Source organism: Lepidochelys kempii, chromosome 1 (genome assembly GCF_965140285.1).
Source record: "Lepidochelys kempii isolate rLepKem1 chromosome 1, rLepKem1.hap1, whole genome shotgun sequence".
NCBI lineage: Eukaryota > Metazoa > Chordata > Testudines > Cheloniidae > Lepidochelys > Lepidochelys kempii.
The window spans coordinates 211845970-211873761 of NC_136380.1; the positions used below are offsets into that span (position 1 = coordinate 211845970).

At 46.0% G+C, this 27792-nt stretch overlaps 1 protein-coding gene across 6 annotated transcripts in view; it reads right to left on the reverse strand.

Annotated features, from left to right (window-relative positions):
• LPCAT3 (lysophosphatidylcholine acyltransferase 3) overlaps positions 1-27358 on the reverse strand; it is a 29938-nt gene extending 2580 nt beyond the window's left edge. The window contains exons 1-13 of one of the 6 annotated variants that reach the window (XM_073311954.1): positions 26887-26973; positions 22987-23168; positions 7714-7821; positions 7494-7600; positions 7248-7341; positions 7053-7090; positions 5779-5957; positions 5266-5374; positions 2569-2655; positions 1868-2034; positions 1241-1388; positions 235-393; positions 18-144 (exon numbers count right to left, since the gene is read on the reverse strand). In XM_073311954.1, the coding sequence (XP_073168055.1) occupies positions 28-144; positions 235-393; positions 1241-1388; positions 1868-2034; positions 2569-2655; positions 5266-5374; positions 5779-5957; positions 7053-7090; positions 7248-7341; positions 7494-7600; positions 7714-7821; positions 22987-23113 (1440 nt within the window). In that variant the 5' untranslated portion in view covers positions 23114-23168; positions 26887-26973 and the 3' untranslated portion in view covers positions 18-27. Of the gene's footprint in view, positions 1-17; positions 145-234; positions 394-1240; positions 1389-1867; positions 2035-2568; positions 2656-5265; positions 5375-5778; positions 5958-7052; positions 7091-7247; positions 7342-7493; positions 7601-7713; positions 7822-21597; positions 22024-22986; positions 23521-26886; positions 27141-27192 lie in introns of those variants that run through there. The other 5 variants (XM_073311986.1, XM_073311946.1, XM_073311975.1 and 2 more) reach the window with 5 other exon arrangements.
• Positions 27359-27792: the final 434 nt, after the last annotated feature.

Genomic DNA, 27792 nt, shown 5'->3' on the forward strand with positions numbered 1-27792 from the left:
CTGTACTTAAGTCTCACCTTTTGGCTGTTACTCTGCTTTCTTTAGCTTTTCTTTCCGTGGCACAAGTGCTCTGCGGATGTAAGGCAACACGAGCAGTAAGGTGAGGAATATCATGTGGCCTAAGAAATAAATAGAGCTATACACCTGTGGGGGGAGAGAGGGGATTAATTATTAGCTTGCATGCTGGTCTCTCCCATCCCTCAAAATCTTGCTGCCTTTAAGGCTTTTATGTACCTTGATCCACTTGTCCCAGGCAAAAAGGCAGAATGGCACCAGTGAGTAACCCATGAACATCCAGTGGATGGTTTGCTGCAGCACATAGTAGAGAGGCTGCAGGATGGTGATAGAGGCCCAAGCACTCAGAACAGGAGAGTCCCGCACTAGGTTGATAGCCTGACAAAAAAGGAAAGAGTGGTCAGTATGATATTCCTACTGTAATTTGACATCTATATGCATTACATTCAGGGCGCTGTGCATTCAGTAATCATAGACAAAATTGGCCCCTATGCTCTGAAAGATGTAGTGTTGTCAGACTGCAGACAGTCAAACAATGACTCTAAAAAAAGTTCAGAGAGTTTTAATGTGAACCCTAAAGAGATTAGCTATAAACCAGGGTTGTCATAATAAATCACAGTTAACACATTTTTTTAATGCATTAATGACATACCTATGGGTGGGGTGGAAGGCATCAACACTGTGCTGGATGGGGTGCTGCACTGGAGCAGCCTGCAGCTGCTGCTGGGAAGGGGGGCTGAAGCCCAGAATCCCCAGCCCTGACCCTCTATTGAGCCCCCCCTCCAAATTTAAATAAATGGTATTCTAATGTTTAACTGCAATTAAAACTGATTAATCAATTATTTTTTTAATCATTTGACAGCCCTACTATCAACAGTGAAATAGTTGAGTTTTAGCAGATGCAACCAGATCATGTGCTCACAAGTTTCCCAAGTGCCCAGAGCATCAGTTGCCCCCTACCCATATGCCAAACTGGCTTCCTCCCTGACATCTTCTGTGATGGAATTATGGATTGTCCACACAGGTGCCAGCAATCCACTTAAGAGCAAACAATATGGTGTAAAATGCAGATACGTAAGGGACAGGTCAGTTTTATATTTAATTGAGGTAAAGCTTCCAGCGTGAAAGTTTCCGAAAGTTGCCACAGACTCCTGGGTCCTTAGAGCCCATGGGGCCTTGGCTATCACAAGCCATCCCCCCTGCTAATATACCAGACACAGCATACCTGTCTTTCAACGATGACTATAAGGAACTCCATTTGGAAGCACACAAGGTAGCCAGAATGCAGCCCATGCCACACAGCCAGGAAGAACAGGGCCAATGCCTGTGACAGAAGCTTGTTACCCAAGAACTTCAGCCGTTTGAAGATGTAGCTGGAGCCAAGAAGAGAAACTCAATGCAGTTCTGATTGATTAGCTCCTTTACCCTCTGCACACTGGGGACGTGTTCTGAGAGACTGAAGGCCTCTGTGTCCCTTCAGTGGGATAAGCAGCAGGGTTGTTCCTGCTGCCTGGTCAACATGCCTCAGCCCTGCCCTGGAGAGATCCTGGCTAATGGGGAGAGGCCAACCTGCTGAGAGCACTCAAGTGTTGGGGTAGGTGAATACTTTGCATGACTGAGCACTTGTCCAACCGAGAGCTGAGTCACGTCATTTCAAAGGGACCACTGAATGGTCATGAGATGGGAAAAAACTTTCAATCACAACTGCTTTGGGGCCACACTGGAACCAGTGCCCTAGAGACAAAGGGCTTCATACTCCATTCCCAACATCTCTGCCCCAGCAAGCCCTCCAACTTCTGGCCTGGGCCTAGATTGAGACTGGTGCTCTGATTGTGAAAGGCCCCCTGCTCACCGAGCCACCCAGGCATTGGTGTTGATGTTGAAGGAAGCAATGGTCCCCGTGAAGAAGGGTGTTGTCTCGAATAACCAAACCTTCATGTTGGCACAAGCGTCCCACCGTGGTTTCCCATTCTCATCCTGGCCATTGTACCCAAGGCCAACGACGATGCAGACGCCTTCCTGTGAGAAGCTACATATATCAGGGAAAAGCAGCACCTCCTACTAGAGAAGTCAGAGTTGGGCAGTTATAGGCTCCTCCCCCACAATGGCACAGTGCCTACTGTTGGGAATGGCAGAGATGAGCTGCTAGAAGTTGCCTCCCTACTGGCTAGGAAGGGCAGAACTGGGTAGCAGCAGGATACTTCAACTCCCTGGTCTGGCTATTATGTCTTGCTCCCAGCAACTGAAGCCGGGGGGGGTGGGAACGGGGGGGATGGGGTGGGGGCAGGGAAATGGATGGATGGATTTTTCCCATCCTACAAAAATATGAAATTTCAAAGTTTTCCCCATTCCACAAAGAGTTTTGGGTTCACCAAATCAGCATTTTCTGATTAATTTATTTTGTCAAAACATTCCCAACCAGCTCTTTGTCACAGCAGCCCCTGTGAAGGAGGGCTGAGCAGAGCAGCTATAAGGTTCCTTGCTCTGATGCATCTGTCCTACTCAAGTTAAAAGGGGAGGTTTTTTCAGGGCATATCCCCCTTCTGGACTCACCGTGACAAGCCAGCAGGTGACATATTTGTAGAGTGTCACTTTGCCCCAGATCAATATGTAAAAGCAGCGGAACCAGAAAGGCTGTTCCTGCAGAGATACAAAGAGAACCCAGGAGGAAAACAGAAATGGTGGTAAACTGTCCAGGTGTTATATTAGCTCTGGCACAACATCTCCTGGATCATGGAGGAAAGCCCCTACTGAAGCAGTCCAGTGGAAGGATTCACATTCATGACTTCAGAGAACCCAAGAGCTCAGGTACCCTAAACAACAAGCTAGCCAGCAGCACTGAAACACAGACAGCATTACGAGATCTGAGCACGTGAGGTCTCATCTCTCTAGTCTGATCTAGTGTTTAAAGGAGAGATACTCTATTTTATATGGCTACCAATAGTTAACCTCCTATAATCCAACTATTTTACAGCCAAATACCAGCTGGAGCAGTAACATAATAGCCATTTCAGAAGCATTTTAGGGTTAATATTAGCGCTGTCAAGCTATGAAAAAAATTAATCGCATTGTTAATAACAGAATACCATTTATTTAAATATTTTGGGATGTTTTCTACATTTTAAAATATATTGATTTCAATTACAGCACAGAATATAAAGTGTACAGTGCTCACTTTATATTTATTTTTATTACAAATATTTGCATGGTAAAAAAAGAAAGTGTTTTTCAATTCACCTAATACAAGTACTGTAGTGCAATCTCTTTATCATGAAAGTTGAACTTACAAATGTAGAATTATGTACAAAAAAATAACTGCATTCAAAAATAAAAGAATGTAAAATTTTAGAGCCTGCAAGTCCACTCAGTCCTGCTTCTTGTTCAGCCAATCGCTCAGACAAACAAGTTTTTTAACTTTGGAGGAGATAATGCTGCCCGCTTCTTGTTTACAGTGTCACCTGAAAGTGAGAACAGGAGTTCTCATGGCACTGTTGTAATGCGCTAAAGATTCATATGTCCCTTCATTCTTCAACCACCATTCCAGGGGACATGTGTCCATGTTGATGACAGGTTCTGCTCAATAACAATCCAAAGCAGCTTTCTTTTTTGGTGGTTTGGGTTCTGTAGTTTCCGCATCAGAGCGTTGCTCTTTTAAGACTTCTGAGAGCATGCTCCACACCTCTTATGTCTCTCAGATTTTGGAAGGTTCTTCTGATTCTTAAACCTTGGGTCGAGTGCTGTAGCTATCTTTAGAAACCTCACATTGGTATCTTCTTTGTGTTTTGTCAAATCTGCACTGAAAGTGTTCTTTAAATGAAAAACATGCTGAGTCATCATCCAAGACTACTATTATATGAAATATGTGTCAGAATGCTGGTAAAACAGAGCAGGGGACATACAATTCTCCCCCAAGGAGTTCAATTCCAAATGTAATTAACACATTTTTTAACGAGCGTCACTAGCATGGAAGCATGTCCTCTGGAATGGTGGCCGAAGCATGAAGGGGCATACGAATGTTTAGCATATCTGACACGTAAATACCTTACAATGCCAGCTACAAAAGTGCCATGCAAATGTCTGTTCTCACTTTCTGGTGACATTGTAAATAAGAAGTGGGCAGCATTATCTCCTGTAAATGTAAACAAACTTGTTTGTCTTAGCAATTGGCTGAACAAGAAGTAGGTATAAGTGGACTTGTAGGCCCTGAAGTTTTACATTGTTTTATTTTTGACTCCAGTTATGTACCAAAAAAAATTTTACATTTGTAAGTTGCACTTTCATGACAAAGAGATCGCACTACAGTACTTGTATGAGGAACTGAAAAAATACTATTTCTTTTGTTTATCATTTGTACAGTGCAAATATTTATAATAAATATACACTTTGATTTCAATTACAACACAAAATAAAATATATATGAAAATGTAGAAAAACATCCAAAATATTTAATAAATTTCAATTGGTATTCTGTTTAACAGTGCAATTAAAACTGCAATTAATTGCAATTAATTTTGAGTTAATCACATGAGTTAATTGTGATTAATCGAGAGCCCTAGTTAATATTTTTATTTCTAAATTTTAAAGTCCTTTTTTGTTCATGGTTATGTAGAAAAACTGATGAACTTTAGGGAGAAATCAGTCATGTCTCCAAGGATCTTAAAAAATCAGATCAGTTTCAAACTCAAGTGAGTTAACCTGAAGAGTGAACTGGACCTGCTGAGTAAAGTCACTACTTTATTTTTTTAAGCAACAACATTGACAAACAAGCACGACCCTGAGTGGATCCTTCATTGTTGTGCTGGCATTAGGGAATGCTTAGTTTGTGAAGTCTTGAAAATAAATGATTCATGATTTCTTCTTTACCTTTTTTAAGGTATAAAAAATCCTAGGAAACTATATGCAAAGAACTTTGTTATGGTAATGATTAAAGGCTAATCATTACATGATCAGGAAATATAAATGGTTCCAACAGTAACTGGATTGCACTAAGTTTTTTGTTCAATTTATAATTCAGTAGTCGTGTTCATCATTAAATGCAACCCCTCAGGCATGCAATGCCACTGAATTAGTGGGGGGTGCTTAACATTTGCAGTAACTAACCTTCTGTGATATTTAACCAGGCAATCCTTAAAAGTCCTTTCATTTAGTTTTACAATTCCTGTCTTGAGTAGCTGGTGCCACCTACAGGAATAGATTAGTTTAGGAATAGATTAGTAAAGCTCAACTCTTACTACTAAGACTAGTACTTACAAGGTATGCATCAGAGATGAGGTCTTCATCAGAGATGTATTGGCTCACTAGGGTATAGGTTACCAGAAAGAAGAGGCCTAGGGTAAGGCGCTTGACAGCAGGCACAAGGCTGGGAGGGGGGAAAGAAAGTGGAGATCAGAGGTCAAATGTTGGAAAGAAACTCAAGACTCCCAAATTGAACAAAATAGAAGTGGAGATAAGGGCTCAGATGGGGCTGAAGGAGGATCCACTGCAGTGGCCACCCCCACTGGGAACCGGGATCAAGACCCCCACAAGGCTTGGGCTGGGTCTGCATTGAGTTTTACAGAGTCAGAACAAAACAACAATACCCAGTACTAAGGAGGGTGCTGTGATGTGGCAAGTTTGTAGGCTGCTTCCCCCTGAGAGTCAGTATTGACCCCTGAGCTCCAGTGTGGTGCTAGATGGCAATGTAATGCAGGGACTGGCGTGAATATCTTGGTAAAGGGTGCTTGGGGCTCTCATGAGGGAGGGGGCCAGCGTGGCTCTGGTTACCTGTTGGGTCTTTGGCCTGGAACATCAGTCATCTCGCCCCTTGCCAGTTTCTGATAGTCTGTCATGGAGAACTGGGGCCCCACCATGAAGGCACCGTAAAAATAGGAGAAACCTGAAACCTCCAGTAAGGTAGGAACTCCATGGACTGCAAACCGCTTCTGCTCAGGGTTCAGGGACTCCTGTATCAAAGGGAGCAACATTAATATTGCCCTAGACTAATTGTGGATTTAACTCCCGCAATCCATCTCCCCTCTGGTTTGAGTTATCAACTGCTTTGCTCAAAGGACTCACCAGTTCATCGATTCCTGCGGATGCAAGCCTGCAACCCCACAACAGTAACAGTATCTGCACTCAAGGCCCAATCGTGGGGACCCACGCTCCCAGCTGATCCCTCAACAGGGGGAACTGCACCCACCCCCTCCAGCATGCCAAGTGCACTAGGAGCTGCACTCCTAGTCTCCTCTAGTTTGCAGTGGCATGCACATACCCCAACTCATACAAAGCTCCAGTGCTGGGATCCATACTTCCCAGCAGAAGGATACATTCTTGGGGCACAAGCCCATTACACTACTCAATAGTTTTGTTGCTTGAACTTCACCTTGGAAGTCTCAACTGAACCATGCTCTCTTATTATCAGTGGTGATTTGTCTGGGTGGTGGGGACAGGGCAAAGCCCCAAACAGTAGACATGCAAGGGATATGTTAGAATGGGGATTAGGAGACAATAGCAGAGATTCTAGTCTCTCTTCCTCCATAAGGATGCAGGCTTTCTCACACCCTACTTTGGGTAGGGTGACTGCTCCCTAGTTGCTAGGGTCCTGGTCACAACACTCTAAACAAGGAATAAGGCAGAGGGGCAGGTCATCTACATGGGTAGGCACCCTGTGGGACTGAAGAGGGGAGAACAGGGATGAGACTGAACCAAGGGAAAGGAGCACAGGAATGTCTGTAAGACTGGGGAGTATTTCCGCAAAGGAAGGGCCCCATTGTTCAGGACATGGGGAACTAGAAGCCCTGAGGAATGGATTTTATGAGATTTGGGAGAGAATAAGATCCTGTCATGGATCCCAGGGCTGAAATGGCTAGCCCCAGCTGTGATTACTATTATCCCAGACAATCCCCTTCCACTCTGGAGTTCATGTCCCTTATACACATGCAGATGCACCCTCCCAGCCATGGCTTTGCTGAGCTGGGGATTTAGCTCTTTGGCTCTCTCCCCAGAACTTGACTCCTCTGGCCTCCAGAAGTGGAAGAGAGAGATGGGGCTTCACTCACCAAATCCTTCCCTCCATCGTAATAATCGATGGCCAAGCCTAGAGATAGAGAGAGAACAGAATTACGCTGAGACCATCTTTGGAAGGATACGGTTGAACCCCTAAGGATTTAAACACCTCCTCATCTTTGGGGCAGGAGTGGTGGAAAGCATATACACAGTGTGTGTAAGGGAAGGGAACAGGTGGCATCACTCACCAATCAGCTTGAGAGTCAAGACACAGTGTGGCATGGTCCACTTAATGTCATAATGCTCTGTGGCGGTGAAGTAATAACCAGCCATAAGGTATGTCTGAAAGAGACCATGCTATGGATTACTCAGGCTGACTACTGCAGCAAAACTTGTTCTATCCCCTCCCATGCTCACTACTGGGAAGTAAAGAATTGGGTAGCAGCAGCAGGCTCCCCACTCTAGGTGAACACAGAGAAGAAGGAGGCACTTACTATTTGAAAGCAGAAGGTGGTCAAGACAGCAGTTATCGTGCGGCCCATAAGCCTCAGTATGAGGAACTGGATCAGGACACACAGCAGGGAGTGAGTGAACTGCGTCCCTGTAGAGAGAGATGGACTGGGAATTGAACTACACAGCAGCTCCTAACCACAGGTTCTCAAACCGCAGCAAGCTCTGAGCCAAGCAGCCCATTTCTCCCCATATCCCTCTTACCGAAGTTGAAGTAGGCAATTGAGAGCCCTGTTAGGGTGTTGTACAGGTGAATGAGGTAGACCTCCTTCTGGAAGAGGAAATAGCGCTGGAACAAGGCAAAAGGGTATCCTGGGTGGGGAAAGAGACAGGAATATAACTTAGTGCAGACAAGAAGACAGGTTTATACAAGTCCAAGCCATAAACCTCTAGGGCCCATTAGTGGGTGTGTGTGCTCCTGGGCTCTGTATTCCCCCGCCCCGGTGGCCCAAGAATTAAGGTTGCCTGTGCAATCTTAATTCAGTCCCCTTGTGTACATGCATTATGATACAATCTTTAATTACATAATCACTATTATTTCCACAGGTTTCAGAGTAGCAGCCGTGTTAGTCTGTATCCGCGCAAAGAAAAGGAGGACTTGTGGCACCTTAGAGACTAACAAATTTATTTGAACATGAACTGTAGCTCACAAAAGCTTATACTCAAATAAATTTGTTAGTCTCTAAGGTGCCAGCAGTACTCCTTTTCTATTATTTCCACAGGATCCCTACCTCATTTAGTGCAGAGGATGAATGGTGCTCACTGAATAGGCAGTTATTCAATACTTTGTTTTCTCCTCATTGAACAATGTGTGGTTCTAAGACTTATTTACTACACACTATTCAAACCCTGTTCTGAAGACAAAATTATTCATTTCCGCATAGACTTTTCTGCAGCACTCATCACTACAGCATACAAGTGCTTCACAAATGTTAATTTATCTTCACAACACCCTCAGAGGCAATATGATATTATCCTCATTGTACAGAAGGGAAACTGAGGGGCAGAGATTAATGGCAAAAAGTTCCCTCTAATTTTAGGTGCTCAATTTGAGATGCATGGAACTTTTTTCAAAGTAATTAGCATTATATAGCACTTTATGTATTCAAGTGCAGCTCCCACTGACTTCAGCTGCAGCTGTGAGTGCTCAACACCTCTGTAAATCAGACCTCAGAAAGTGAGGAATACACAATTAGTGACCATCTGTGAAAAGTTTGGTTTAAGTGATTTCCCCAGTATCACACAGGAATTCTATGGTAGAGACAGGAATGAATCCAATTGTCCAGGGCAGCATTCAACTGTATTAATTATGAGACCATCCTTTCTCTTCCTGCAATCCCCAACTTTATTCACCTTCCAACTTCTGCACCAAATGAGACAGGGGTCCTAAGGACAACAGCCACCTTCACTATGCAACCCTGATTTGTTCTCAGGGTCCCATACAAAATGTTCAGAGGAGCTGTGAGAGGATGGAATCTTTGGAGATTTTAGCTGTTAAGCTCTGCAGGGCTCTACTGAACATATTAAAACTGGTTTTTCGAAGGCTTATAAACTTGGCCAAATTTGGGCAGATTTTCCCAGGAACAGCAAAAGGCATCTCTCTGCCTCTGGACACAAATTTCAACCCCTGCTCCAAAGCATAGGGGCACTAGAGCTGTTCAAGGAAAATGTCTCAAGGATTGAAAAAAAAAAAAAAACCCAAAACCAAAACAAACCAACAAATCACTCTCAGAAACGGCTGAACCATTTTGGTGGAAACTGTCCCCCAAAAAATTCAGCCTTAGGAAGACACCCAATGGGAAATTTCAGACAAAGTTATAACCAACTGAAAACAAAATCTTATATTGGGAAGTGCCAGGCAACCCTAATAATTGCTATCACAATTTGCTTCACCTATAATTATTGGGCTGACAAGTTTACAAATTCGTGGTAGCCAGAAGAATAAACATCCTTGCCAGAGTCCAACACAGAAAATGAGGAACCACCAGCAAGGTCCAGGGGCAAACAACTACTTGAAATAGGGCTCCACTATGAATGCATTTCCTGAGGCTCAGCAACACATTTGATCATGCTGACACCGATAAGAGTCACAGCTACTTGCTTCTCTTGGAAGACACTCAGTTCTATTGGTCAGGAAGTGGGCAAGGAACATCCGTATGCATGATTACATTACCCTAATGCTGCTGCTTACTACAGTCTCATCTTCTCTCTACTTAGGAGTCAAATTACTTCCAATGTCATATTGGCCCGAGTTGAGAATGACTTAGCTGTTGACCTGGCCCTGTCTATAGGCTATCATAATAATAATAATAATATAAAATTGTCAATACCTTACAACCTAATACAACCCAATTTCTCCAACAGTCTATGCATGAGCTTTAACTATATGGGGAGGTTGAAGAATCTGTTGTTCCATTATTAAGATTATTCAGGATAAAAGAAGTGGGGCACCAGCTTCTAAAATGAGCGCTAACTTTCTTATTTTGATTAAAACTTATAAATAAATGTTGTAATTAAGATCTAAATGCTCAGAAAATTCATTCTGTATTCCAGTTGTAAATCTCATCATTTTGGGGGAAGTTATACGTGTCCTTCATACATAAGAGGCTGAATTCTTGGTGCAAGTGCAAAACACAACACAACCACAGTTACAAAGCTGTGACCAGTGACTCTACAATATATTCAGTATCTTACTGTTGTATTCTGCACCTCTCACAGGGAAACTATGCTCCCCTTTATGACGACTGCTATTTCTGTCCTTTGTTGTTCTTCCTTCCCCATTCTTCTTTCTCTACTTCTCTCCCTCATCTTTGGGCTTGTGTACACTGAGATTGGAATTGAAATAATTAATTCTGTTGCAATTCATACTTTTTGGTTATTTTGGTATAAGTCTGCGCAGAAACTCATTCCAAAATAAGACTGCCCACTCACCAATTCATAATGAAATAACTGATAACTATTTCAATTCCACTTTCCACATAGAAAAGCCCAAAGTCTCTTTCTTCCCTACAGCATCTTACAATTCCTACACCCCACTCTATCCACTAAAATGATCAGCAGTAAAAATGAATCATCATCATCAGGCTTGAAGGGATATGAGACATTTATTGTCTTTCTGAAATGACTGACAGCCTGAAACACTCTCCATTTATATTCAGTGCATACACGGAAAGGTTTTTTTCCCTAAGTCACAATGGCTAGAAGCTTGCTCCCTTTCGGCAAGCAAAGTTTAGTTTCTGCAGAATCTGAACATATCATACCAGCTCCAAAATTACATCAAGAAGGTTGATCATTTGACACCTCTGTCTTAGGCAAAGGAGTAATCTGTTCCCAAAATCACCTCTACCAAAACCAGAGAAAATACTGAAAGCAGCAGCAGGGGAAGCTTCTCTAGATGGTGCCAAGGAACAAGTGGAAAATGCCAGATAAAGGCCTGGTCTAGAAAATTAGGTTGGTTTAACTACATCAGTCAGGAGTGTGAAAAATCCATACACCCTGTGTGGCACAGTTAAGCCAACCTAAGTCCCCATGTAGAGATAGTGCTAGGTTGATAGAAGAATTCTTCTCTGCCTCTTGGGGAAATTAATTACTTACACTGACTGGAGAACCTCTCCCAATGGCATAAGTAGTGTCTACACTAAAGCTCTACAGTGGCGCAGCTGTTCTGCTGTAGCGTTTTAAGTGTAGACATACCATAAAAGAATGCACAGACCAATTCGATATTGAGGCATTTCAACTCATGGCTGATGCCAGTGTCAGAAATAGAGAGATTTTTGGGGATGCCAACACCATGATCTGACCTACTGAGGCCCAGACATCTGGCCACCCAACACTGTGGGAACAGTCCAGATAGATACATATGGCATTAAGTTTTCAGCACATCAGATAATAGGAACACTAGAACCCTGGTATCATAAGATCTGGAGGCCATCAACATTAAGACATCCAAGTGGAGGACATTAGATGTTGTCCATCTCAACACCTGGAGCCCTGGAATCAGGACAAACCCATGGTGACAGTGGTGCGAAGAGTCAGGAGCCTCATGGCTCACCTTATTTTTCCTTGATACTGAGGGAGAAGACAGACACTGAGGCTGTCTCTCAGCCCTGGTCTACACTACGAGTATAGGTCGAATTTAGCACCGTTAGATTGATTTAACCCTGCACTCGTCCACACAACAAAGCCATTTTTGTCGACTTAATGGGCTCTTAAAATCGATTTCTGTACTCCTGCCCGATGAGGGAATTAGCGCTGAAATCAACATCGCCGGGTCGAATGTGGGTTAATGTGGATGCAATTCGATGGTATTAGCCTCCAGGAGCTATCTCGCAGTGCTCCATTGTGACCACTCTGGACAGCACTCTCAACTCGGATGCACTGGCCAGACAGACAGGAAAAGCCCCACAAACTTTTGAATTTCATTTCCTGTTTGGCCAGCGTGGCAAGCTGATCAGCACAGGTGACCGTGCAGATCTCATCAGCAGAGGTGACCATGGAGTCCCAGAACTGCAAAAGAGCTCCAGCATGGACCAAACGGGAGGTACTGGAACTGATCGCTGTATGGGGAGACGAATCCGTGCTATCAGAATTCTGTTCCAAAAGATGAAATGCCAAAATATTTGAAAAAATCTCCAAGGTCATGAAGGACAGAGGCTATAACAGGGTCCCGCAGCAGTACCGAGTGAAACTTAAGGAGCTCAGGCAAGCCTACCAAAAAACCCAAGAGGCAAACGCCCGCTCGGGGTCAGAGCCCCAGACATGCCACTTCTATGATGAGCTGCATACAATTCTAGGGAGTGCCCCTACAACTACCATACACCTGTATGTGGACTCCTGCAAGGGAGTCTCACGCAACAGGGATGAGGATTTTGGGGACGAGGAAGATGATGAGAAGGGGGAGGTTGAAGATAGCGCACACCAGGCAAATGGAGAAACCGTTCTCCCCGACAACCAGGAACTGTTTATCACCCTGGAAATAGTACCCTCCCAACCTGAGCTTCCAGACCTTGAAGGTGGAGAAGGCACCTCTGGTGAGTGTACCTTGGTAAATATAATACACGGTTTAAAAGCAAGCATGTTTAATGATTAATTTGCTCTGAAGACTTGGGAAGCATTCGTGGCCAGTACAGCTACTGGAAAAGTCTGTTAACATGTCTGGGGATGGAGCAGAAATCCTCCAGGGACATCTCAATGAAGCTGGCCTGGAGGTACGCCCAAAGCCTTTGCAAAAGGTTTCTGGGGAGGGCAGCCTTATTGCGTCCTCCATGGTAGGACACTTTACCACGGGCAGGCCAGTAGCATGTAGTCTGGAATCATTTCATAAGAAAGCATGGCAGCGTGTGGTCCTGGTGTTTGCTGGCATTCAAACAACATCCATTCTTGATCTCTCTGTGTTATCCTCAGGAGAGTGATATCATTCATGGTCACTTGGTTGAAATAAGGGGAATTTTATTAAGGGGACATTCAGAGGTGGCCGTTCCTGCTGGGCTGTTTGCCTGTGGCTGAACAGAAATCTTCTCCGCTGTTAGCCACGCGGTGGGGGGAGGGGTGAAGCGATCATCCCAGAGAATTGGGAGGTGGGGGGTTAGTTGGGTTTGTGCTGCATGTTAACCCGAACACCGCAGCCCCTCCTTTTAAATTGCCAACCCATTTTAAATGGCCAACCCAACGGCTGTTTGGTATGGGAAATGAGGGCGCTGCTGTTTGAAACCATTCCCACCAACCATTATGAAGGTTAAAGAAGCCAAAAGACTGTGGCTTACCATGGCTGCCTTCAAGCCGAATTCTGTTGCCCGCCGGCCCTGCACGTGTGATCTCTCACACCAAACCGGCAGACCCTCAATATAAGAGGCAAAATGTGACCTTGTACCAAATGCACATGTGCTATGTAATGTTAACAGCAAGGTTCATCCTGAAAGAGTCTACCCATTGTTCTCTAAAATGTGTCTTAACTACTACTCTCTTTTTCTCCTCCTGCAGCTGCAAATGTTTCAACGCTCACACTATCATCTCCTTCCCAGAGGCTAGCAAAGATTAGAAGGAGAAAAAAACCGCACTCGCGATGAAATGTTCTCTGAGCTCATGCAGTCCTCCCACACTGAAATTGCCCAGCAGAATGCATGGAGGCAGACAATGTTAGAGTCCAGGAAAGCACAATATGAATGCGAAGACAGGTGGCAGCTTGAAGATAATAAGTGGCAGGTTGAAGATGATAGGTGGAGTCAGCTTGCTGACAGAAGGCAGGAGTCAATGCTGAAGCTACTGGACAATCAAACTGACATGCTCCAGCATATGGTTGAGGTGCAGGAAAGGCCGCTACAGCCCCTGTGTAACCAACCGCCTTCCTCCCCAGGTGCCATAGCCTCTTCACCCAGTTGGCCAAGAACGCAGTGGGGGAGCGTCCAGGCACCCAACCACTCCACCCCAGAGGCCTGCCCAAGCAACAGAAAGCTGGCATTCAATAAGTTTTAAAGTGCAGTGTGGCCTTGTCCTTCCCTCCTCCATGACTCCTTGCCAGTTATCCCCCTATTTGTGTGATGAATTAATAAAGAATGCATGAATCTGAAGCAACAATGACTTTATTGCCTCTGCAAGCGGTGATCGAAGGGGGGAGGGGACAGCTTAGCTTACAGGGAAGTAGAGTGAATCAAGGGGCGGGGGTTTTCATCAAGGAGAAACAAACAGAACTTTCACACCGTAGCCTGGCCAGTCGTGAAACTGGTTTTCAAAGCTTCTCTGATGCGCACCGCATCCACCCATACTCTTCTAACCATGCTGGTGTCTGGCTGCGCGTAATCAGCGGCCAGGCGATTTGCCTCAACCTCCCACCCCACCATAAATGTCTCCCCCTTACTCTCACAGATACTGTGGAGCGCACAGCAAGCAGTAATAACAATGGGAATATTGGTTTCGCTGAGGTCCAACTGAGTCAGTAAACTCTGCCAGCGCGCTTTTAAACATCTAAATGCACATTCTACCACCATTCTGCACTTGCTCAGCCTATAGTTGAACAGCTCCTGACTACTGTCCAGGCTGCCTGTGTATGGCTTCATGAGCCATGGCATTAAGGGTAGGCTGGGTCCCCAAGGATTTTAACTATAGGCATTTCAACATCCCCAACGGTTATTTTCTGGTCTGGAAAGTAAGTCCCTTACTGCAGCTGTTCATACAGACCAGAGTTCCTGAAGATGTGAGCATCGTGTACCTTTCCCGGCCATCCCACGTTAATGTTGGTGAAACGTCCCTTGTGATCCACCAGTGCTTGCAGCACCATTGAAAAGTACCCGTTTTGGTTTACGTACTCGCTGCCTTGGTGCTCCAGTGCCAAGATAGAGATAAGTGTTCTGTCTATCACCCCACCACAGTTAGTGGATGGCTTTGCTGCAGTGGGATTCCCTATGACCTGCACATTTCCCAGAGTCACACCCTTGGTAGCAGCAGCTCAGTGATTGCGTTGGCTACTTGGATCACAGCAGCCCCCACAGTAGATTTGCCCACTCCAAATTGATTCCCAACTGACCAGTAGCTGTCTGGCATTGCAAGCTTCCACAGGGCTATCGCCACTCGCTTGTGAATTGTGAGGGCTGCTCTCATCTTGGTATTCTGGCAGGGGAAAACAAGTCACAAAGTTCCATGAAAGTGCCCTTACACATACGAAAGTTTTGCAGCCATTTGGAATTGTACCAGACCTGCAACACTATGCGGTCCCACCAGTCTGTGCTTGTTTCCTGAGCCCAGAATCGGCGTTCCATGGCATGAACCTGCCTCATTACCACCATGATGTCCACATTGCCAGGGCACATACTTTAAGAGAAGTCTGTGTCCATGTCCTCATCACTCTCCTCACCACGCTGCCATCGCCTACTCGCCTGCTTTTGCAGGTTCTGGTTCTGCATATACTGCTGGATAACGCGCATGGTGTTTAAAACAGTCATAACTGCCGCGGTTATCTGAGCGGGCTCCATGCTTGCTGTAGTATGGCGTCTGCAGGAGAGCAGAGTGGCAGCGGAAGCGGTGGGTGGATGACGATGCTGACAGCAATATGGCGCCTGCACAGAAAAATGCGCGAAACAATTGTCGGCCACTGCTTCCACAGAGGTAGAGGGAAGCAAGGGGTAGGCTGGCAGCAGATAGTGCAGTACGACTGCTCGCCGTCGTCTCCTGGGTGTTGACAGTGCTGCTGGCTGGGAGAGCAGCCTGAGGCAGAATGGCCCCCTCAAGGACTGAACTCACAACCCTCGGTTTAAGCAGGCCAATGCTCAAACCACTGAGCTATCCCTCTGCCAATATTCCAGACAGGACTGAATCTCCATTAGACAAAATTTAAAGAAGAGAATGACCTGAGTCACCCCCATTTATGTCCAGGCGCCTCTGACAGAACTCACCGAGGTCTGCCAGGAGCACCGATGTCTGCCCAGGCGCCCCTGACAGACCGCACCGAGGCCGGCCAAGAGCACCCAGGAGACGACAAGGGCGGCTATCAGTCATAATGCACCATCTGCTGCCACAAGGCAATGAGCTGCTGCTGTGTAGCAATGCAGTCCCACGTCTGCCAGCACCCAGGAGACGTGCGGTGACGGTGAGCTGAGCGGCCTCCATGCTTGCCGTGGTATGGCATCTGCACGGGTAACCCAGGAAAAAAGGCGCAAAATGATTGTCTGCTGTTGCTTTCACGGAGGGAAAGGGGACCTGACGACATGTACCCAGAACCATCCACAACATATTTTTTGCCCCATCAGGCATTGGGATCTCAACCCAGAATTCCAATGGGCAGCGGAGACTGTGGCAACTGTGGGATAGCTACCCACAGTGCAACACTCCGGAAGTTGATGTTAGGCTCGGTACTGTGGATGCACTTCGCCGACTTAATGGTCTTAAGTGGGGACACACACAATCGACTGTATAAAATCAATTTCTAAAAAATCGACTTCTATAAATTCGACCTAATTTCGTAGTGTAGACATCACCTGAGATAGCACTCAATGTAGGAGCAAGTCTTTTTGCCCACAGGTTTCAGAGGACAGGACCATGAAGATGAAGAGCTCCAGAAGGGCAGTTTAATAGCACCTGTCCCAAAAACTTGGAACATGGTAGCTAAATCCTGATATCCCCAGGCCCAGAGAGCGAGGCCACCAGATCTTGACTCACCAGTGCAAGCCTGAGAACTCAGAGAAACCTCTCCAGGCACTTTAGTGCCAGAGCATGACATCCCCTGAGAATTGCCTCAATACAGCATAAGGCAGCCCTCCAGTGTTCACAGGTGTGGTTGGTGAACAACTAACACATGGAACGTCAGTCAAGAATTAATAAAATAGAAGAAATAAGAGTTGAAGAGCTCTCTGGCCCACTGATATCAGTTTGTAATAAAACCTGGAGTATTGGGGAAGATTCAGAGGACTAGAAGAAAGCTAATGTGCAAATATTTATAAATGTACCACAAGGTGACCAGGTTAACTGTAGGCTGGTTAGTCGAACAGTGACTAGGAAAACAATGGAATGGTGAAAAGAAGACTCAAAGAATTACAAGGATAGAAATATAAATAATGCCAATCAACATGGTTTAAGGGAACATAGGTCTTTTCAATCAAATTATTTTTGGTAAGAACTTTGTCAGCTAAGCATGTAATAACTGACATATTAAGTATTATTTGTAGTATTGTAGCACCTTTAGAAGCCCTAGTTATGGAGCAGGACCCCACTGTGCTGGGGGCTGTCAAAAACGCAGTTCCTACCCAAAGAGTTTACAATCCAAGTATAAGACAAAAAGACAACAGGAGGACAGACAGATGGGAATACAGAAAAATGGGACAATATTAGAAGTTATTGACTTTGTATAGCATTATGGAACATACTAGATCTCAAAATATGGGAAATCATCACTGAATATAAGCATTTCTTAGAGGGTTCTGCAGGGACTGGGTCTAAGCTATTCAATATTTTTATCAACAATCATTGCTGATAAGTTTGAAGATGACAAAGACTTGATGCAGTGGTAAATAATGTGAACAGCACAGAACAATCTGAATTGCTTGGTAAACTGAGCACATTTAAACGTGTTTTAATAAGGTCAGATGCATCAAGATTCAAGGTCATGCATCCAGATCATCAGAATGTAGGCTGGGGGGAGACTGTAACCAGGAAGAGATGTGAATCTGAAAAGGACTTCAGCTCACGATAAACAACTAAACAAGACTTCCTAGTGTAACAGCGTGGCTAAAAGGGATAATGTAATTCATGGATGTATGAACAGAGGAATATCAAAGAGGAGGAGGGAAATGGCATTACCTCTGTATAGGGAAGTGGTGAAACCACTGCTGGAATACTGCATCAGTTCTGGTGTCCACATTTCAAGAAAGGCAATGAAAAAGTTTGAGAGGCTTCAGAGAAGAGCCACTAGAATGATGTGTGGTCTGGAGCACATGCCTTATAGTAAGAGGCTTAGGAACTCTGTCTCTTTAGCTTATCAAAAAGAAGCTTAAAAAGGCAACCTGATCTTGTTCACAAGCAGAAGGTATCAGATACTAAAAGACTCTCAAATTAGCACACAAAGGTATAGTCAGATCCAATGGCTAGAAGCTGAAACTAGACAAATTAAATTAAAAGAGTGCCTTTTTTTTTTGACAGGTTTCAGAGTAACAGCCGTGTTAGTCTGTATTCGCAAAAAGAAAAGGAGTACTTGTGGCACCTTAGAGACTAACCAATTTATTTGAGCATGAGCTTTCGTGAGCTACAGCTCACTTCATCGGATGAAGTGAGCTGTAGCTCACGAAAGCTCATGCTCAAATAAATTGGTTAGTCTCTAAGGTGCCACAAGTACTCCTTTCTTTTTTTTTGGACAGTGCACATAATTAAGCAGAACACATTAACAGGAACGTGGTGGATTCTCCATCACTTAACATCAGTAAATCAAGATTAAGTGTCTTTCTAAAAGATTTGCTCTAGTTCCACCATAAATTAGGTGCAAGAATTACTGGATGATGCCATATGGCCTGAGTTAGGCAGGTCAGACTAGAGGATCACAGTGGTCCAATCTAATGTTAAAAAAAATAAATCTATGGCTCTACCTGCTCCCCCTTCAAAGCAGAATAGGTATTGTGCACATCAGTCAGCAATAGGCATTGGGCCAACTCATAAGCTCAGCTTGAAGCCAATAGACTTTGCTTCACCTGTCACGGAAGTGCTTGTAATGGTACCCAAGTGACTCAGTGGAGCCTTGGGAGACTCAGGCCATGCCTACACTACAAACATTGGTTGACACAAACCTGTGTGCGTGTATACTTGGCTAGTGTCAGCAGTATGCATACGCACCAGGAACGCGTGTAACAACACACAGTTGGGTGCACTATGGGTATCCCACATGCAACCCATCACCAGCCAGCGCACAGTCTTTTGGGAAGTTTTGGCAACGCACAGTATGGCAGAAATGAGATGCACAGGAGTGTCAACCTTTGATTTAGTGGGGATTGGTCCTGCTTTGAGCAGGGGGTTGGACTGGATGACCTCCTGAGGTCCCTTCCATCCCTGATATTCAATGAACTTCTAAGTGTTTAACTGTCTACAACCCATAATGTCATCTTTATCCCACAATCTTCATGGCTAATTTTTCAAAATCACAAATCCGTGCAGCTCTCCTCGCTATTCACCATCTGAGACAGAAACATGGATCCCGCACAGCTCTGTACTACTGTCATGAGTGTTGCAAGCACAGTACACATGATCCTTTAGTATTTGCAGAGCTGCAAGAAGAACTGAATCAATGGGGAACATGATGAATTCTTAGAGGACAGAATGCTGTGGGATGTGTAGAAAAACAATTAAAGGTTAGTGGTGGTGTTCACAGAGCAGCTGCAGATCGTGGAGTGCCACTTCTGGGCCTGAGAAATGAGCACTGACTGGTGGGATCGCATCGTAATGCAGGCTTGGGATGACAAGCAGCAGCTGCAGAACTTTTGGATGCGCAAGGCCACATTCATGGATTTGTGCAAAGCTCGCCCAGCCCTGTAGCACAGAGACATCAAAATGAGAGCTGCACTGACACTGGAGAAATGAGTAGCGATCACAATGTGGAAACTTGCAACGCCAGATTACAACTGGTCAGTTGAGTATCAATCAGAAGTGGGAAAATCCACCGCAGAGGCCATTATCATACAAACGTGCAGGGCCATTAATCATCTCCTAAGTAGGATTGTGACTCTTGGCAACATGCAGGACATAGTGGATCAATCTGCTGCAATGGGGTTCCCAAAGTGCAGTAGGACACACTCCTATTTTTGCACCAGACCACACGGCCACAGAATACATCAACAGAAAGGGCTACTCTTTTTTGTTTATGCAAGTGTTCATGGATCACTGGAGACACTTCACTGACATTAGCGTGGGCTGGTGCATGACGCTTGTATCTTTAAAAAACACAAGACTTTTCAGAAAGCTACAAGAAGGGAGTTTCTTTCTTGACCAGCAGATTGCCATTGGGAATGTTGAAATGCCAATAGTAATCCTGGGAATCCCAGCCTACCCCTTGCTGCCCTGGCTCATCATGAAGCTGTACACTGGCTGTCATGGATCCACAGGTCTGGTGCTCTGGAACAGTCCCTGGGAGGACCCCTTCAGAGTGTTCACCACCTTAGGGTCTCTCACTCTCATTGGGGTAAGCCCATTAGCTTCACTGCCTCATGGGATTGAACCCTGAAGCCTTCAGCACCGCTGCTTACTCCGTGAGCTACCCTCAGAGAGTCCACTTGATTTGGACACCCAGGGGAAGGCTTGCACACCCAAAGGGAGCAATGCACCCCCAACTTCCTTAGACTGGAATGACTCTCAGCCAGTGCTGTAAAAACAGAAGGGCTTATTAGATGTCTGGAACACAGCATTGAAAGTTTTTGGTTAGCACAGAGAACAGAAAAGTTACAGCAAAGTCCATCTGACTCTGTCCAGAGCTCTCTGACCTATCGAGTCCCAGTCCAGAATCCAGAGTCCTCCTTCCAACAGTCCATACTACCAACACCTGGCCCCTCCTCTGTCCTTTGTTCTGTTTCCTGGGGAAAACAGGTCACTTGGCTACCCATCCTTAACTCTTTGTTCTCCACCTGGTCACAGCCAGCTGGCTTCCTGCAGAGGGTGTTGGCAGCCCTTGGTCACTAGTTGTTGTCATGAGGTTATGGAAACTGTGACTTCCAGAGACTGACCCCCTGTGACATTTTCCGCTTCAACCCTGGGGTAGCAGAGGTGGAGGCCCCCCTTCCCCCCCGCATAGCCCCCTGCTGCCACAGGTGGTGATGGGGGCCCTAGAGACCAGCAGCGGGTGCTGGACCCTCCTTCCTCCCCATTTTGTCCGTTATTTTTAGTAAAAGTCAGGGACAGGTCACAAGCGTCTGTGAATTTTTGTTATTGTCTGTGACTTGTCCCTTTTACTAAAAATAACAGTGACAAAATCTTAACCTTAGTTATTGTTGCCTGCTGTGTCCTGCATGTCTGTGCAGTAAAGGGAGAAAAATTTCCACTAGGGTAAAAGGGCGGAGGTGAAGCAGTTACCTAGTGAGTTTAAACAGCCAGACAAGGACTATTAAAAGAGCACCACACGGAGCTACAGAGCTCAGGGAGGCTTTGAAAGACCACTTCAAGAGTGATCCACAGTGATACACTGTGGTGTACTGTGTTTTACCAAGCTCTGCTGTTTTGTGGCCCATTAAGAACTGTGTGGTGCCTGGTGTACATGTATAATTCTAATACTATCAATGCACCTATTAATTTTGTCTGTGACCGATCCTAAGAGTTGTGTGACACTGTACAGTAACATATAATTGGTTGCTTTCAGAAGTGCTAGGCACTCGGCAACATATGTTGTGAACTGATACAGATAAATTATGTTCTAAATAATAGAATTTTATTCTGCTACCAAAGCAGTACAACCTCCCCCCCAAAAAAAGTGCAATTTTAAAATAAATGCATTAAAAACTTAATAAAACAAAATAAATTAACAAGAACTGAACTTATGAAGGGAAAAGAACATTCATGTCAATTTCAGCTACACAGACCAACTATGGTTTTTACAGGTCAGAGTATGTGAAGCTGTGATTGTCTTTAACGTACCCCAGGGTGGAGTGGTACAGGTAGTGCAGCAGCCCCTGATGTCATAAGGACTGTTGGGGGAAAGGCAGAGAGGTCCCATAATAGAGTTCTCAGTGGGTTGCAGAGGAAAGTGAGCCCGGGACTGTTGAACCTGTAAGTCCACCAGAGTTGCAGTATCAGTGATTGCTGCCTGAGAAGCCCCATTATGTCTTGGTGCATTTCACTCTCCTTTTACTGCTGGAATTCCCAGGCCCCTGTCCTTTCCACTCTTTCCTTCTCCTGGCTGTCTGCAATGTTGACCCTCCAAGCCATGTGCTCATGGTCTGATGCAGCACTGGCATGCAAGATCTCACTGAACATGTCATCCTGAGTCCTCTTCTTTCTCTTATCTGGCTCAGGTATTCCCCGGGTGTGGTGGGGGAAACTTCAAGGCTGCAAGGGCAGCAGCTGCAGAGAAAACACAGAGCAGTACTATAGACAGTATTGTCACAGTCAACATAGTTACAACAGGTTTCAGAGTAACAGCTGTGTTAGTCTGTATTCGCAAAAAGAAAAGGAGTACTTGTGGCACCTTAGAGACTAACCAATTTATTTGAGCATAAGCTTTCGATAAGCATCCAATGAAGTGAGCTGTAGCTCACGAAAGCTTATGCTCAAATAAATTGGTTAGTCTCTAAGGTGCCACAAGTACTCCTTTTCTTTTTATAGTTACAACAGAAAGTGAAAATTAGATCCAGATTCTCCTCTTCCTTTGCACCTCTAAAGTGTTAAACAAGACAAGCTTATGGACACTTATGTTTTTGAGTTCTTGATCACTGGTGCCATTCACAGCACGAGCCATGGTGAGTATGAGCACCATGAATGAGGGAAATAAGAGAATTGCTTGGTTGCATGAAACCATAAATACAGAGAAATGGTATGGATACTGGCACCATTTTCCACAAGCAGTGGAGATTTCCACTGATATCTCACTCCTGAAGGTAACAAAGGCAGACAGAGAGCCCAGTTGCTCCTGGCATTCCAAAGCGACCCAGGCCCGTACTAGTAGGTGTACAGCAATAGTGCCTGCCAAAGTTATCGCTGAGTGGTGTGGAGAAAGTTTCCTACCTCAGAGGAAGAAATAAGGCTGCCATCCCTAAAAACCTTTGGGAGAAGATTGCAGAGTACCTCAGTGAAAGTTTCATCCAGATCTCTCAGAAGGATTCAAGGGACGTCCCAGTGTACATAAACTGCCTCACATGGTCCCCCTTGCCTAACTCTACAGAGCAATGAAAGGCAGATCACAACACTCTCTCTCTTTGTTGTACCACTACCTCTTCTAGTTTGGATAAACTAATGCATAGTTGATAGCTGCATCCTGTTAAGTTGAGGGTGCCATCACTGTAATGAGAAATAAACTGACACACTTACCTGAGGTTCCTTCCCCTGCATTGGGCTTGTCTGTGTTTGGCTGCCAGGACTGAGTGGATTGCAGTGGAGTCTCAAACAGGTCCTGGTTCATGGCACAGTTGGACTCCCCAGTTGCAGGTTCCTCCATCCTCCTCTTCTCCCTTCTCCTCGCTGTTCAGGCCCACGTCCTCTGGGTCAGGCTCCTTGGAGGTATCAATGTTAGCGTGTGGAGTAGTGGTGCCTTTGCCAAGTATCGCATGTAGCTCTTTGTATAAGTAGCAGGTCTGCAGCTTCACTCTGTATTGACTGTTGGCCACCCTGGCCTTCTGATACACCTGCCACAGCTCCTTCACTTTCACATGGCACTGCTGCTGGTCCCCATCTTCTACATCATCCCCTGAACAATCCCCTCATCGATGTTAACATTTCTACAGCTAGGCCATAGCTGTGCTTGTACAGCCTCTTCTCCCCGTAGGCCCAGGACATCCAATATCTCCTGTCTACGCCAAGCCAGAGCAAATCTGGGGTGTGCAGCCAACATGGTCAGCTGGGCAGCTGCACACAACAACAATGGAGAGGTGTGCTCGTCAAGCCAGACAATCAGGAAAACACAAATTCGTGGGACCTTCTGCTCTATGTGACACCTGGGCAGTGAAGTAATGTCAGACATTGTGGGATAGCTGCTAAAGGACTGTTAGGGTCGACATCAGTCATGAAGCATCTATACTTGTGCTATATTGACCTTGGCTCGATACCCCTCAGGAAGGCAGTGTTACTTCGTCAGCATAACAGGGTGCTTACGTCAGTGGGAGACAAATTTAAGTGTAGACACATGCATAATTAAGTCGACGCAAGGCAGTTTATGTCGACCTAACTTTGTAGCGTAGGCCAGGCCTCCAGATCAAAATTGGCTACAGTTCTTCCACTAACACACCACTTCTAACCATGAATAAAAAACTATATGCAGTAAACACTAATTTTCACACATGGAAAAGATCAACAAGGCAACAAAGGCCACTAGATTTCTAGCCTGTTGGTTTCCTGCTTGCTAACTTCAGCAGTTTCAAGGAACTCTACACAAGAAGGTTATTAAAGGGATTAAAACAATACCTTTGGTTAAACCAATATAGATATATCGTCCCCATATGGATACTCTCCCTCTGTGAATTCTTCCTTCGGCTTAAGTGTGGCTTATTTCAGTTTAGCTTAAATTGATTCCTAACAGACAAACTAAACCAGGCGTTCTCAAACTGGGGGTTGGGACCCCTCACAGGGTCACGAGGTTATTACATGGGGGGGTCGCGAGCTGTTCTCCACCCCAAACCCCGCTTTGCCTCCAGTATTTATAATGGTGTTAAATATATTAAAAAGTGTTTTTAATTTATAAGGGGGGGGTCGCACTCAAAGGCTAACTATGTGAAAGAGGTCACCAGTACAAAAGTTTGAGAACCACTGAACTAAACCAAAAGAATAGTATCCACAAAGCCTTTTGCACTTGCTTAACTAAATCAACCTAAAAATTACATCTTTAGTTAAGCCAGTGCAACTCTGTTTAGCAGTCGTAGCCACTCAGGTTGGAAGAGATGGTGAAGGGACACATTGCTTAAACAGACCCTACTACTCAACAGTTCCAAGTTCACAAAATCAGAGCTCTCAGGACACTTACAACAGAGATTCATGAAACCTATGTTTGCAGAGAAACTTCAAGTTAATGTCTTTTCTCTGTGAAAACACTTCTTGGCCCCATACAACCGCTTGGGAGCCTAAATGACCGTATATGTAGTGTCCTAGACCAGATTACAAAAAAAGACCTTTTTAATATGCTATATTTTGACAGAGGCTATTCCAGTGGTTCTCAACCTGCAGCCCAATTAGCTGTGCTAAAGGCCGCTGGGTCACGCGGCAGGGTTCAGGTTCCCGGCTGCCTGGTGCGGTGGGATCCAGGCTTGGGGCTTGGGCTGGGGCTGCTACCTGGCCCCACACTGCGGGGGTCTGGGGCTGCCACCTGGTCCTGCAGGGTCCGTGATCTGGGGCTGCCAGCCAGCCCCGCGAAGTTGGTGTCTGGGCTGCCACGCAGCTGCCCAGGCTGCCACCCAGCTGCCCTGCCACCTGGCTCCCCGCAGTGGGATCCAGCAGGTTGGGGCTGCTGCCCAGCCCCACACAGCAAGGTCCAGGGTCCCTGCCACCCACCCCAGGCTCCGTTCCTGGCCCCATTCTGTAGAGGGTTCTGTGGGGTAGAGGCACTGGCCATAGGGGTCTGTGGGGAGTGTTTGGGGTGGTGGAGGTTGGGACGCTGTGGTTCTCAACCTTCGGCCCAGGTTGTGGCCCACAATGATAAACAGGTTGAGAACCACTGGGTATATTCTCTGAGGTGTACATTGATTTTAGTTATGATGTAATTCTGCCACATAGTTTCTATCCCAGGTGAGGCACGGGTGCAGTGCCCTAGCTGTTAACCAATAAACATGCAGTGTTCCCTCACTCGCCTGGTAGTTACTGGAGCGATATGCCATTTCAATGAAGTCATGCTAACAGGGTGCCTACACCTTAGCAGGGAGCTACCTAAACAGCCAGTTGGGTAGGAATGCTTCTCTGTAGAGATGTTTGGCATAGATTCATGTGTGCGTCATGTGCCTGTCCAGATGTAAGACAGTTCCATACGGAATCAGAGGTGCACGTGATATTTATCACTTACACAGAGTATCAAGGTACTTAAGCTTCAAAATCCCTCAAAGTGTACATGTATTTATCCTTGTTTGACAGCTGGGAAAACTGCAGCACAGTGGGTAAGGGACCTGCTCAAGGTTGCACAACACAGGGACAGGACAGAGAATGGAACACGAGTCCTGAGTTTTACATCCTCTGCTCAGTCAAGCAAGCAATGTTGTCTTATCTTTGTATGTACACATTGGCTTTCCAATTTCGGAATGGTGTTCCCAGGTCCACAGCCTCTTATACCACAGAGTGAGGACACCCAACACTAATTTTCATTACCTTCATAGAATCATAGAATATCAGGGTTGGAAGGGACCTCAGGAGGTCATCTAGTCCAAGCTCAAAGCAGGACCAATCCCCAATTTTTGCCCCAGATCCCTAAATGGCCCCCTCAAGGATTGAACTCACAACCCTGGGTTTAGCAGGCCAATGCTCAAACCACTGAGCTATCCCTCCCCCCTTGATCTCATTCCTTTCAGTTACACCCCCATTTATCATAGAAAAAAAATGTCTTTGCTTACTAGAGGTTTAGGCCCTTCAGCGATTTGTAAGCTTATTATACCAAACTCTTATCACATCTTTGACAAGCCAGGTAAACCAAACTCTTTGAACCAGAGTGGGACTCTTCTAGCACCTCAGAGCATCACTTGGAGCACCCTCCAGTTTGTCACTATCTTTCCAGGACAGAGGGTCCAGGTCAAAGCAATGTCTCTGGTGGGATTGTCTGAGAACCACACGAGGAAGGACTCTTTCTTGTTGCTCTATCCCAGCATAAAACACCAGTGGGATTCGCTACCACCTCAGCCCCCTTGGATGTCCACGTTTCCTTGGGGGCTTCTCTCTGACACTAAACATGCACATGGCATTTCTGCCCAGCCTATGATGTGTCCTTTCTGCCCAGCCTATGATGTGTCTGCTTAGCCACCCTAGAGGATGTGCCCATGCCCTTAACTGTCGGTGCATCCAGGAGTCTACACTGTCCCTAGTGCAGAAGGGCAGAGGCCACGCACACGCGGCCACACGAGACACGCTAGGGTCTGGCCGGCAGCTCAGGCTGGGGTCCCACGCTGCAGCCGGGGCGCACACAGGGGATGCGCAGCGCAGCCGCCTCCACGCCCACGCGCCGGGCGCGAGGGAGACCTTTCACCCCCCTCAGTCGGTTACCGGCAGCCCTGCGCCCGACCCCCGCCCGACCCCCGCCCTTACCCAGGAAGATGGAGACGATGAGGCGCAGCGCTTGCTCGGAGGAGCCCAGCGCCTCCGCTGCCTGGGCCAGGCCCAGACCGGACCCCGCCACCGCCATGTTCTCCCCAGGCCGCCCGGCCTGACCCACTGCCGCTCCCCGAACCTAGCAGCTGCAGCAGCCGCCGGCGCGGCCCCCTCACCTAGGACACACCCACTCGATAGCCATTGGCTGCGCCGATCCCGCTACGCTCTCCACACCGCCTCCAATTGGCCAGTGTGCAGCAGCGGGGCAGGACGGAGAGCTAACTGAGGCAAAGGTTACCCTACCTGAGGGAGGAGCGACGAATGTCCTTGTCAACCAACGATTGGAAGAGCCTCTTCCGGGAGTCAGATTCTGATTGGGCAAGATGGGGCGGGGCCCTGAGCACGGGTTGGGATCCGGCTCCCCATTGGTCATGGCGGAGACAGGAGAGAGCCAGTTGAGGGTGTGGGGCTGAGGTTACTATCGGGCACTAGAGGGACGGTGGAAGAGGGTTATAACGGCCGCACCTCCAAACTTAAAATGACGTTAGCGTGGGCGTGGTCGAATCTTTTGCATATTTATCATATGCTAATAAGCCTAGCGCACAGTCCGCCTCATTTAGCCTTTCACCTGCATTTTTGGAGCGTGTTCTATTGTCAGCACGCCACGAGTAATGAGTTATATGCAAATTAATTTAAATATGCAATGTTCGGCTCTTCTGTTTTTATACCCTCAATTAATAATTCATCTTATGCTAATATTACTTTTGAATATGCAAATATTATGTTCAGAGATGACTTGCCTCTGCTGTGCTCTGAACTGCATCGCTGCAGTTGTGTGTTCCTCTTATGCAGATATAAGGCGACTGTTGTGGGGATAAAGAAAAGGAGTACTTGTGGCACCTT